General features: G+C 56.2%; 1 protein-coding gene across 1 annotated transcript; it reads left to right on the top strand.

The window, feature by feature from the left end:
* The first annotated feature begins 4,352 nt into the window (after nt 1–4,352).
* On the top strand, nt 4,353–12,632 carry CLEC3B (C-type lectin domain family 3 member B). Its single transcript, XM_038566691.1, has 3 exons — nt 4,353–4,630; nt 9,203–9,301; nt 12,153–12,632. The coding sequence occupies exons 1-3, from the start codon at nt 4,522–4,524 to the stop codon at nt 12,551–12,553; spliced, it is 609 nt and encodes a 202-aa protein (XP_038422619.1). The 5' UTR covers nt 4,353–4,521; the 3' UTR covers nt 12,554–12,632.
* Nucleotides 12,633–13,311: the final 679 nt, after the last annotated feature.

Raw genomic sequence — 13,311 nt, 5'->3', positions numbered from 1 at the left:
GCCCCCTGCCTCCCTGCGGGGGATCTTTGCGATAAGTCCGCTCCTTTGCAGAGTGGGGAGCTGCTGGTTCTGGGAGGGGGACACCTGAGAGGGTGAATGGAAAGAAAGGGGCATCCCACGTTGAGGGACGGTTATACCAGACTGCAGCTTCCAACCTGCTTTTTGACACAGAGGTCGAGAGACAGTGAGCCACTTGCATTTTTTCAGCAATTAAAAATGAGGAAATGCCAAAATAGGGTTATAAAAATAGTGATATTTTAGAGACTTAAAGATTTATTTATTTATTTATTTATTTATTTATTTATTTATTTGAGAGAGAGAGAGGGGGGTGGGGGAGGGAGGGAGAATGTGAGGGGGTGTGGTGGAGGGGCAGAGGAAGAGAGAATCTCAAGCTGATTCCCTGCTGAACATACAGCCCAACTCAACAGGGAGCTCTATCTCACAACCCTGAGATCATGACCTGAGCTGAAACCAAGAGTTGGATGTCCATCCAACTGAGCCACCCAGGGGCCCCCAAAATAGTGATATATTTTAAATATTTACCTTTAGGGATGCCTAGATGGCTCAGCAGTTGAACATCTGCCTTTGGCTCAGGTGATCCTGGGTCTGGGGATCGAGTCCCATATTGGGCTTCCCGCAGGGAGCTTGCTTCTCCCTCTGCCTATGTCTCTGCCTCTCTGTGTGTCTCTCATGAATAAGTAAATAGAATCTTAAAAAAAAAAAAAAAAAAAAGTTTACCTTTAATGAAATTGCACTTTTAACACAGACAATAGGATTCAGGGCAAATGCTATTCATAAGACAGGACTCCCCTTTAAAACATCATCCTGAGTGTGCTACAGGCCCACTGATAGGTACAGGTTTAAAGTGTGTGATGGTGTGTGTTGGGACACCCGGGTGGCTTGGCGGTTTCGCATCTGCCTTCGGCCCAGGGCATTATTCTGGGGTCCCGGGATGGAGACCCACATTGGGCTCCTTGCATGGAGCCTGCTTCTCCCTCTGCCTATGTCTCTGCCTCTCTCTGTGTCTCTCATGAATAAATAAATAAATAAAATCTTTAAAAAAAAGTGTGTGATGAACTTTTCTCTCGGGGCTGTCGGTATATCACCCAGGCCGTATAGACCCTCCTTGGGTGCCAAGCCTAAACCTGAGGAAGCCTCAAGCCAAAAAGACATCCCCCCTGCCCTGGTTTTAGAAGTCATTGTAACAGTGAGGTGACTCTTAATCACTTGTAGAGGAGCTCTGTGTAGTGCACACACACATGCACACATGTACACACGCATGCACACATGCACATACACACCTGTGAAAAGCTGCAAGATATTTGCTCACTAGTTACTAGAAAGCTCTCTACAAAAGCCGCCTTCCTGGAGAACAGAGAGTTCACTTGTCAGGTTAAGTAGGAAAGAGGCGCACTCTCCCAATGAAAGTGTGATCCCGCCTTGCTTGGGAGCCAATGGGGGACAGAGGCCTCATGTGTCCCTGCTACCTCCTGGGGCCCCCTGGTCCAGCCCCAACACTCTCCCCATAGTAGGGTCTGATCACAGCCCTCCTAGCTTGGTTTATTTTTTTGGCGTCAGTTCCCTCAATCTGGGTCCAGAGTGTTTTTAGGCTTCTAGACCTGCCCTGTCGACATCTCCAGCTTGCTTGCTTTCCCACCTCCACCCCGCCCACACCCCTCCCGCTAGTGTTCAGGATTGAGAATGTGCAGTGTTTCCTCCACCAGAAGCGCCAGAAGCCCGGTCCACATTCCTCTCCTCCCCTCCCCTTCCCTCCCCTACCCCCCCCTCCCCTCCCCTCTGAGGCCCTTCCTCAGCTGGGGGCCGCCTTCCTTCCTGCCCCTGCCCACTGCATTAGGTGTCCTGTGAGACCCCACTGCAGACCTGATGGCACAGTGGTCCCCTCCTGTTGAACCCCCCGGGATCCAGGCACACTGCGGAGCGGGTGAGGGGCTGATGGGACGCTAACAGGTCCAGGCACATCCCGGCGCAGCATGGCTCATGCGTGGCTCCTGCACGACCACCAACCACCCAGAGCAGGGCGTCAGCGCCGTTATCCGGCTCCTCTGGGGAGCCTGCTTCTCCCTCTGCCTGTGTCCTCCGCCTCTCTCTGCGTCTCTCATGAATAAACAAATACAATCTTTAAAAAGAGAGAGAGAGAGAACCGCAAGTCCTTTCTTGCCATGTGCTACCCACCCCGAGCTCCAGGAAGCAAGGCTCCCCGTTAAGAATGTGCCCTTCGGCCCCCAGCTGCGTCACGGAGACAGGGGCCCAGCTGCCCCCTAAAGCCCAGTGCTCGGAGGATGGAGAGGCGGAGCCCCCTGGCACTAAGGGCACTCGCCACCCCGCAGTGCCCCAGGCCGCCAGCCGGATCCCTGGCCGCAGAGGATCCCTCCCTACCAATCTGATGGCAGGCTCCCTTGGAAGAAAAGCCCAGTCACACAATGCTGTATTCTCTTCGCGAATAATCTTCAGCTCACAGGAAATTGGCAATTCCGGTGTACGGAGCGCTTGTCCCCTGAAGCCCCGGGGAGTTAGGGTGTCTGCGCCAGGCCTCAGCGTGCGGCTCCTCCAGGCCAGGCGGCTGCCCCCCGAGGTCACAGCACCACGCCGTCCCCACCGAGACAGCGGCAGGGTCGCCTCACGGCCAAGAGCTCCTTGGACCCATGGGTTTCTCTGTTCGGGGCTGTCCAGAATCGCAGGCCGTGTTTGCCGCTCTGTGCCTTTGTCTCCTTCAGTCTGACGCAGTCCCCTCCGTCCCAGTCCGGCCAGTTTTGAGGAACCCGGGGCCGTCGTTTTGTAGAAGGCCCTCAGTCGGGCCCCCGCCGCGTTTCTTTGGCAGGAATCTCTGGACCGACAGACAGACGTGGTGCTGCGTTCCCTCCAGGAGTCCAGGGGGCCCGCGCGCCTTCCACCTGCGCCTCGATCCGTGATGCTTACTTGGGCCACTTGACTGATTAAGCAGCGTCTGCCCAGCTTCTTCCCTGCAGGTCACTCTTCCCTTTGTAAGGGACACATGTCTCGTGGGCAGGTAACACGAGGCTCGGAAAAGATCCCGTTCCTCCTCTGATTATCGGAGCATCCACGTGCTTACCTGTGGGTGTGCTCCAGGGTGCCCACGTCATTGTCGTCATTCGTCATTGTCGCTTTCACGACCTTGCTGACCTTTGGGCCCTGGGCGCTCCCCCAGCTCGCCCCTGTGTGCAGTTACCACACGTTCCCATCATCCCTTAAGCACTCTCCTGCTTTCTGGCAAAACAACTTGTTCTGGGCTCCTTTTCGACTTTCCTGCCCCAGCCCTCGAATCAGGCACGTCTCCCTCCCAGGTGCTCTGGTTCCTTTTAGTGGGAAGCTGGATTGAGAAGCCAGTCAGTCCTTGGACCGTAGGGCGGCTGGGGGCCCTGGAGGGGTTGCTCCATGGTCGTTCCAGTGACAGCTAGGGAACAGGCGTGCACGTTTCCATCTAAATTTAGAGGTTCATCTTTATATGTTCAAGCCCACAGTTGCACACCGATGGCTCTAATTTTAATCCTACACCACGTGATTCATTCTAGTTTTCTCTCTCTCCATGTTTGTGCCTCCCTTCTCTGATGAGGAGTAGCCTGGCTCCCATTGTCTGGAGCAGATCTGCTTATTTGATGGGTGGTGCCCTGTATGCAACCTACCCCTCATCCCTGCCACCCCCCACCTCCCATGCAGGATCTCTCTCTCCTCGCTTGGACTCCCACGCTCCCTGCAGAGTCTCTGCCTCCCTCCACCCTGCTGGGCCAGGACAGTATTTGCTCCCTGCTCCACCTTCGATAGCATTCTGGGGCACTGTGGCTCCCACCTCTCCCACTGTAGTCACCTTTGCTTCAGGATAGGTTGCTCGAGAAGCAGAACATGAAGCAAGGAGAGGATTCCCTGGTATTTTTAACCAAAGATGCACCAAGTGTATCGAGACAGAACCACAGAATAATCATAATAAACATTCTACAAAATCAGGCAGTGAGCCCCAGGTCACACTGTCAAGAGGCCTCGGAGTGTACCTGTTTTGGAGTCACCCCACTTGAGTTCGGATACCAGTGCTGCCCCTGGGGAGCTGGGGCCAGTTCCTTAGCCTCTATGAGCCTCAGTTTCCTCAAATGTAAAATGAGGGGATGACAGCAGCTTTCCTCCTGTTGCTGGCGTGAGGCCTCCGGGAGCTAATGCCAGGGAAGGGCATGCCCCTGCACCTGCCCACCCTAACTGCTCAACAGATGTGAGCTCTGACAACCATCGTGTTTTTCAGAATTCTATAAAAAACAATGATTCTGTATTAGAAGGCAGGGCCAGGACGCTGGGTGGGTGTTCCCCGGGCAGTGAGGCGCTCCCAGGCCTTCCTCCTTTGCAGGCTTTTGTTGGCAGGCCCGCAGACGAGTCTGGGAGGGTTTCCTGGACAGAGGACCCTGTGGCTGTTGCCTTAAGACGAGCAGGCCGGGCCTCAGCTGCCACTGCTCTCCGACCCAGGCCGAAGCAGGCAGCAGCCCCAGCCAGTGCACCAGCATGGAGCTTTGGGGCACCTACCTGCTCCTCTGCCTCTTCTCCCTCCTGACCCAGGTCACGGCCCAGGAGTCCACCCCCAAGGTCAAGAAGGCTGTAAATGCCAAGAAAGGTAAGGAGGGGGACAGGGCTCCTCCCCATCTTCCAGGGAGCTGGTCAGCCTGTCCTTCACTGCTCCTGATGCTCCTTCCCTTCATTTTCCTTCTTGATAAGTCCAGGGAACTTCAGGGAAGTTCCCCCGAAGCCTGGGAGAGTTCTCCGGTACCAGGCGCGGTTGTGAGAATTGTAAGGATCACTGATTCTCGGAGTGGGAAAGAACTTTCCAGATCATCTAAGCCCACACCCACTCCCCCCATCTTCACCCCCCAAATATGTTAAAGAAATGAAACCTTGGGTTTGGCAGTGCCAAGGGGCTCTGCTTTGTAACCTCCAAGCCTGGGGTTACTCCATTATAAAATGGGGATAGTGGCATTTGCTGAAAAGCTTCTGGTTAGGATTTAATGCTACAAAACATGCAAGTGCCCAACGTGGTGCCTGGCACTTGCGATATCCCCAGTGCACAGGGGAAGAAGGGACCCAGTTAATTCTCTGTGTGACAGCGTATCACACAACCTTGAGAAAACAGAAATGGGGGAACCCGAAACCAGGATGCCAGAAGTGGGTTTGCACTCTCTCTGTTGCCTCTGGGTTTGGGGTGTCCTTGGGTTGCCTTGGCTGCTGCAGAGCCTGCCCTTGGAGCCCTGCCTGGGGTGAGGTCACCCCAGGGTGTGTTGAGACAACATGAGCGAAATGCCATGGCGATGAACCGGGGCTGTCACCCCCACAGGGCTCCGAGGCTCCGAGAGAGAGTTCCAGGGGATGAGAATGTGGATTTAGGCAGAGAAAAGGGTGGCCAGAGCCAAGAGCCTGGAAAAGGCAGGGCAAGGGGGCATGGGCCGCCCTCAGGCCCCTCTCTGAGCCTCCTCTGTAAACAGACAGCTGCCTGTAGGCCATGGACTAGTGGAGTGTGGGAAGGTGCCTCAGGACAGCAGAGACCCCCAGGGCTGTGACAAAGAACAGAGCAGCTGCGGCGTTGACAGATAATGACCTCCAAGATTCAGTTTATAAAGTTAACGACAGAAAATCCAAAACAGAATGGACACCATGCCGATGCCACATTTACTTTGAAAAGTGGGCTTATATACAAATACGCATTTGCTTGTATATTCATAGATATTTTTTCTGGAAGGATCCATAAGAGTGACAGTGACAACCTCTGGAGAGCTGAAGGCAATCTCCGTCGGAAAGAAGACTAATGTTTTGAACTGTTTGGGTTTCTTTCTTTCTTTTTTTTATTTATTTATGATAGTCACACAAAGAGAGAGAGAGGGGCAGAGACACAGGCAGAGGGAGAAGCAGGCCCCATGCACTGGGAGCCTGACGTGGGATTCGATCCTGGGTCTCCAGGATCACGCCCTGGGCCAAAGGCAGGCGCCAAACCGCTGCACCACCCAGGGATCCCCTGTTTGGGTTTCTAAAAAGTTGTATGCAGATGTTACCTTCTATAAAATTTTCATTAAAAAGAGTCAATATCACGCACAATTGTGTCCACAAGTATTCGCTAAAATTGCCACCTAGGGAGGTTCTTTGTAGGGGAGGCACAATTCCAAAGGCAAATTATAGGATTTTTTTAAAAAAAGATTTTATTTATTTGTCAGAGAGAAAGAACAAGCAAGGGGAGTGGCAGGCAGAGGGAGAGGGAGAAGCAGACTCCCCCCTGAGCAGGGAGCCCAACGCAAGGCTCAATCCCAGGACCCCAGGATCATGACCTGAGCCAAAGGCAGACGCCTGACTGAGCCACCCAGGCGCCCCTAGAATTTTTAAATGTGGAAAATAGTTGCTAATTTCTCAAGTACCAGAGATTTATTTAATCATTCAAATCATTTATTAAAGCATGTGAAAAAAAGAGGTCAGACCAGATGGTGGCTTGGCCCTCTGCAGCTGTCACGCTGGAACTTGGCCCCAGGCGCTCTCCGTGGAGGTGGCCCCTGGAGACCCTGGGCCCTGAGGCCTGCAGAACAGCTGACAATGCCGGTGGAGCCTTCTGTCCAGCCCTGACCTTTCGCTGGAGCCCACTTCAGTGTTCTCTGACTTGCCCTGGGTTTTCTTCCTTCCACCCACTGTCCACATACACAACAGATGCTTCTAGACTGCTTCCCTGCAAAAGGGCCGATATATGCGCTGAGCAGCCTAGCAAAGGGACACCACCGTGCCCTTAAGGTGCAAATCGGCCCGAGAACCTCGATGGTTCTCACTCGGGCACTCTCAGGAGTACATCACAATCCAGAAGGCTGGTCCTTCTGGAAAGGCTGGATCTGGGGTCAGGGGCCCGGGCAGCATCTGCCTCTTCCACACATCTCCAGTGACTCCAAGGACCCGCCAGGATTGAGATTCTTAGGACTAATCAGAGTGTAGACCCAGAGCACACAAGGGGAGGGAGTCCAGAAGAGAGGCTATCCATTGGGGCTGCTTGGTGCCTGAGGGTGAGGCTGTGTGCAAAGCCCCCACCTTGGCCTCCGGGTCAGGGGACAGCCCTGGGTGCTTCTGGGAGCTCATCTGCTCATGGTGGGAGGTGTAACTCTGGCCGGCTACATAGGGGTCAGCAGGAGGCGAGGCATGTGGGGGAGGCGCAGGTGGCTGGAGCTCTAGTGGCCGTGTGGCCTCACCTGCCAGGGCAGCGCAGGTGGGCAGGATGGCCTCACAGGGGGTCACAGGCCCTCAGAACAGGGAGACCTGGAAGTCTTTCAATAACATGCATCAGGAATCTGAGGCTCCGAAACAGAGAGGGGTAGCACAGAGCCTCCTGACTCCTTGCCCAGAGCTGCAGAGACATTCCCTACTCCTACACTCGGGTGGAGCACTGTTGGTGCCTTCCTCCTTGACCAGTCCCCAGAGGGCCCCTTGCACACGTGGGTACCTCGGTGCAAATTACGAAGGCACCCCTCTGAGTTGCCAAATTGTAGAAGGGCACCCCTTTCTCTGATCTGTCTCAGCATAGCCAGGGCAAAGCTTAGGGACTAGACATGAGCCCACACTCGTCCCCTCTGCTGAGTACCTTTGTGCCGTAGGCAACTTGCACAACCTCACCTGGCACCCTGCGCCGGAGCATCACATGACTGGGCACAGAGCTGCCACGAGCTTGCAAAGGCAGAGGCCCAGCACATGAGGCACACGTAACCTTGCCAGGCTAGTTTGCCAGTCCTAAACCCTCCTCCCCCTACCACTTTTTTTTTTTTTTTTTTTTGCTTGCTTATCCAGGTGTTATTTCCCTCATATTTGATAAGTTACATCACTAATTTCTGCATATACACGTTTCTTGCTCGCATTTGTTTCTTGAGATTTCCTTGCAAAAGCATCTTATGAGTGGACAAAGGCTCTGCCCTCATTGCTCATGACCTTGGACTTTACACAGGCACAGCTAAATGGTCCATGGAAGCGCTTCCCTGCCCTCTACCCCACGCAGCCTTTCCTGAAGCCCTTGGGGTTTCAGTAAGATTGGGGTCCACCCACAGAGCCCTCAGCCTGCACACACAGAGAGACACCCCCCCCCTGCCCCTGCTGGCTCCCGCATAACCAGCTCCCAACAGGCCTCAATGCTCAGGATGGCTCACGTTAGGAACGTGCTCCCGAGCCGTCCCAAGCCTGGGGAGGATCAGACCTGGCGCCACGTGCCCCTGGCTTCGGAACAGGCCTGCTGGCGGCCGGCTCTGCCATCCTCGGCCACTCGCTTCATCCTGGCTTCGGTTTCCTGCTTGTGAAGTGGTGCTACAGGAGGGGTGCATTACACGGGTCACATGGGTTGACTGTGAGCCAAGCACTGTTCACACGCTTGACCTCTCTCTTCTTCAGAGTCCTCTCAGGTGGGGCTCTTTGTATTTAATTAAATTTAATTTATTAATTTATTTATTAATGAGAGACACAGAGAGAGACAAGAGACACAGGCAGAGGGAGAAGCAGGCTCCCCACAGGGAGCCCGATGTGGGACTCCATCTCGGGGCTCCAGGATCACGACCTGAGCTGAAGGCGGCCGTTCAACTACTGAGTCACCCAGGTGCCCCTGAGGTGGGGCTCTTATCAACCCATTTCACAGATGAGGAAACTGACTTCAGGGAGGCGGAGCAACTTGCCCCGGGTCACTCACATCCTTGTGACCTCAGAGCCCAAGCATGCGGGCACCTGTGGTGTCACACTCAGCCCTGGGCTGGAGCGCCTGCCCATCCTGTCCATGCTCTGTTGCTCTAGCCTAGGGAGGTGAACTTGGCAGGTCTCAAGGGCATCTGGCTCTGCTTCCTATGCTTTGCTCTCCCCTGGAGCTGGGAGGGTGGTTGGGGGGGCGGGGCACTCCCGGCCCCTTCCAACCCCAACCCCATCCGACCCCCAGCAGTTCTTCTAAACACGTGGATGGGTTTCACTTGAGTAAGACCAAGTGAAGGATACGTTTCTCAGCAGATGGAAAATCACAAGCAGTTACTTAGACTGTCACCAGCAGGGACAGAGAGAAAGTAGACCAAGATAGCAAGGTCTAGGGGTATCCTTTCCCTTGTCCCCTTGGGTGGTTGATGGAGGGCGGGTTTATCCTACCCCGTCCTTGCCCTGCCCCATCCCTACTGCCTTCTTCACGTGTTTGAGATTGTCTCTGTCCTAGATGCTGTGATCCCCAAGATGTTTGAGGAGCTCAAGAGCCAGGTGGACAGCCTGGCCCAGGAGGTGGCTCTGCTGAAGGAGCAGCAGGCCCTGCAGACAGGTGAGTGCAGACGGCAGTGCACCAGAGTAGGGCTTGGGCCAGGGCAGCCGCAGTGAGTGTGTTTGCAGCTTCCAGTCAGTACCAGGGCCCTGGCTGTCGGGCCAGCCCTGTAGGCCCAGATTCTGGGTTCAGGGAGCCCCCTCCTCAGCCTGCTTCCTCTCCGCCAGATCCCCTGATGTGTGTGCAACTGGGAATGTTCTCAAAGGACAGAGACTCTCCCACAAGGCTGCATTAGCGCCTACCGGAAGCATGGCCCCAGGAGCAGCCTGGAACAGGGGCAGCAGCCTTCCTAATGAGCTCCCACAGGACCCTCCACTCCGCCAGCCCCCGCAGCCCTAAGGGGCACGTTAGCTTCGCTCCCCTGTGTGTCAGCAAATTTGTGGATGCTGTTACTCTTAATCATCCTAATTATGCCGAGGCAGGGCTTCTCATACTTACTTTAAATGGGGAAACTGAGGCACAGAGCGGTCCTGTTCCTTGCCCACGCTCACCCGGCTGGTTAGTGCAGATTAGGATCTGAGCGGGAGCAGCGGGTGCATGCTGGGTGTGAGGAGAGGTTGGTTTCGGTCTTCCCAGCCCTGCACTAATCGGATAAGCAAAGATGGACATGGTCACACAGCTGCAGAGCCTGGGGGCAAGGTCGGGTCTCCTCCAGGGCCACCTAACCTCTCTCTCTCCACCATAGGGTCTCAGACTCGCCCACTCCTCTGCCCCGGGGAACACAGAGAATACAGACTGACAATAATAGATAACACTCAAAAAAAAAAAAAAAAAAAAAAAGATAACACACGTGAGCCTGGCACTGCTCCAAGGGCTTTATGTATATTAACTTTTAATTTTCTTCCCAGAAAACCCATGCAGTGGGCTTATTGCTATAACCCCACCTCCATTTTCCACCAGGAAGCGGAGTCTCTTGCTAACAGCCCGAAGGGCAGAGTCTTGCTCTTAGCTCTGTCGATGCTTCCTCTCCAGTTATCTTCCTGGGACCCGCCTGGGCCCCTTCCTGGGCAATCTATAAATCTCCCTGTGCTCACAGCCATCCTCTCAGCTGTTGCTTCTCTGACAGCATATCCTGACCTTTGGGCCCTCCCTCGACCTCCAGATCCTTCTCACTGGGCAGTCTGCACCCGCTTCTTCCCACCCAGGTCTTTCTTTCACCAGGCACACTGGCCATCCTTCTCTCCCTCTAACATGCCATACTCTGTCCCCTCTACCACAGGGCCTTTGTACCTGCTGTTCTGGCAGCCTGAATGGCTCCCCCAAGATCCATCTAATATGCACACCTCTAGCATCATCACTGTCTCAAGACTTTTTTTAGAATTAAAAAAAATATTTTGTTTATTATTCATGAGAGACAGACACAGGCAGAGGAAGAGGAAGGCTCCCTGCAGGGAGCCCGATGCGGGACTCGATCCTGGGACCCCAGGGTCATGCCCTGAGCCAAAGGCTCAACCGCTGAGCCACCCAGATGCTCCTGTCTCAGGACTTCCTTGTCTCAATCAGGCTCCTCAGTTATAACTCTCGCAAAATGATGTTCTTTCCTTCATCATATTTATTGCAGTTTGTAACGATAGATTCCTTTGGTGATGTATGTCTGCCTCCCCTGCTAGGTGATAAGCCCAGGAACACGGGGGCCACGTTTGATTGCCTTCTCTCCCACCACCTCGCCTACCGCATATCAACACTCGGGAAATTTTTGTTGAAGGGAGGACAAACACATGATTTTGTACAACCTGCTTAATACAGCAGGTAGGGTGAAGGGGCTCTAGAGGGGAAGCGTCCACCATGTTTTTGCTTCAAGTAAATAGAACACCTAACAGGAGCTTAAACAAAAAGTGAGTCTGAAAGAGGGTAGCTGTTAAGTTTTTGTTCAGAAGCCTTGCCTCATGGTCCCAAGGTGGCTGCCCTGGCTCCAGACATCATGAGTGCATGCAGAGCAAGAGGTAGGAGAAAAGGTGGCCCGGCCAATCATCAGGCGAGTGAAAGTCTTCCATTTCCACCTTATTGATCACGGCTCTATCATATGACCACCTGTAGCTTGGATGCAAAAATGAAGCTTACCCAGCCTCTGTAGTGGAGGCAGACAAGGGGCTTGAGAGAAGGGGGTTGAGAACGGATGTTGACTGAGTCAACCAGCAGTACCTGCCACAAAGGGAATGTTTTTCAGAAGCACAGTGCCATTCTGGGTGTCAGTCTCCTCTGCAGAGAGGAAGGTTGGGGGGAGATTGCAGGGCACGCTGGAAGGTGTCTCTCCCGTCTAAGCTTTGTGCTTGGGCAGAGCCCCTTGAGGTGAGGTGATGTGGTGGGGATTTCCCCCCACAGAGTCCATGGCGTCTGGCAGTTTCCCCACCCCCACCCCACAGGGCTGCTGATTCTCTGGACACGCTCAGGGCCTCCCGAGCTGGCAGGGCCCTTCAGCATTGCCCTGCCTCAGGCAGGGATGACCTGTCTCTACGCTGCCACATCCCCCAGGCCCTGGATGCCGCGCGGGGAGGGGCGTGGCCTCGAGTTTGCGGCTGCACCTGCACCTGCACGGCCTGGCCCGCTGCACCGGGAGGGGCGTGGCCTCGAGCTTGCAGCTGCACCTGCACCTGCACGGCCTGGCCTGCTGCACCGGGAGGGGCGTGGCCTCGAGCTTGCAGCTGCAGCTGCTGCACCGGGAGGGGCGTGGCCTCGAGCTTGCAGCTGCACCTGTACGGCCTGCGCAGCCGATGGGCCGAGGGGCCGGGGGATCTGGGCTGTGCCTCGGCGTCCATCGCAGCCCAAGGCTGGGTGCGGGGAGGGGCCGTCGGGGGCCTGGGGTGGGGGTCCCCCCGGACCCCGCGTGACGGCCGTCCCCCCCCCCCCGCAGTCTGCCTGAAGGGCACCAAGGTGCACAGGAAATGCTTCCTGGCCTTCACGCAGCCCAAGACCTTCCACGAGGCGAGCGAGGACTGCATCTCGCGCGGGGGCACCCTGGGCACCCCGCAGTCGGGCTCCGAGAACGACGCGCTCCACGACTACCTGCGCCAGAGCGCGGGCGCCGAGGCCGAGACGTGGCTGGGCCTCAACGACATGGCGGCCGAGGGCGCCTGGGTGGACATGACCGGCGGCCACATCGCCTACAAGAACTGGGAGACGGAGATCACGGCGCAGCCCGACGGCGGCAAGGCCGAGAACTGCGCCGCCCTGGCCGGCGCCGCCAACGGCAAGTGGTTCGACAAGCGCTGCCGAGACAGGCTGCCCTACATCTGCCAGTTCGCCATCGTGTAGCGTCGCCCCCGCCCCGCCCCGCCCCGACCCGCCCCAACCCGCTCCTCGTGCAAATAAAGCTGGTGCCGCTGGGCCCCGAGTGGCTGCGCTGGTGCTGGGCCCTCGGGCGGGGAGCTCTGGGGACGGGGACGGGGAGGGGGAGGGGGAGGAGGAGGGGGGAAGGTGGGGAGGGAAGAAGAGAGAGGGAGGAGGGGGAGGAGGGGAGGGGAGGAGAGGGAGGAGATGGGAGGGGAGGGAGGGGCAGGAGATGGGAGGGGGGAGGGGGATGAGATGGGAGGGGAGGGGAGGGGAGAGGGTGGAGAGGGGAGGGGAGGGGAGAGGGAAGAAGAGAGAGGGAGGAGGGGGAGGAGGGGAGGGGAGGGAGGGGGAGGATGGGAGGGGAGAGGGAAGGAAGAGGAGGAAGGGAAGAACAAGAAGAGAGAGGGGAGGGGCAGGGAGGGGGCAGGAGGCCGAGGGAGAGAGGCGCAAGAAGAGACGAGGGAGAGAGGTGAGGAGGGGAGGAGGGGAGGGGTCAGGAGAGGGAGGAGATGGGAGGTGGAGGTGAGATGTAAGGATGCGGAAGGAGCATGGGAGGGAGGGTGAGGGGGTATATGAAGAGGCGAGGAGGGAAGGGAGAGGAGAAGAGAGAGGGAGCGGGGAGGAGGGGAGGGGGGAGGGGAGAAGGGGACGGGGAGAGGAAGGAAGAGAGAGGGAGGAGGGGGAGGACGGGAGGGGAGGGAGGGGAGGGGAGGGGGAGGAGGGAAGGGAAGAGGGAAGAA

The sequence above is a fragment of the Canis lupus genome, chromosome 20 (genome assembly GCF_011100685.1).
Source record: "Canis lupus familiaris isolate Mischka breed German Shepherd chromosome 20, alternate assembly UU_Cfam_GSD_1.0, whole genome shotgun sequence".
NCBI lineage: Eukaryota > Metazoa > Chordata > Mammalia > Carnivora > Canidae > Canis > Canis lupus.
Note: the sequence above shows the minus strand (reverse complement) of the source record. Positions and strands in the feature narration are given on the sequence as shown.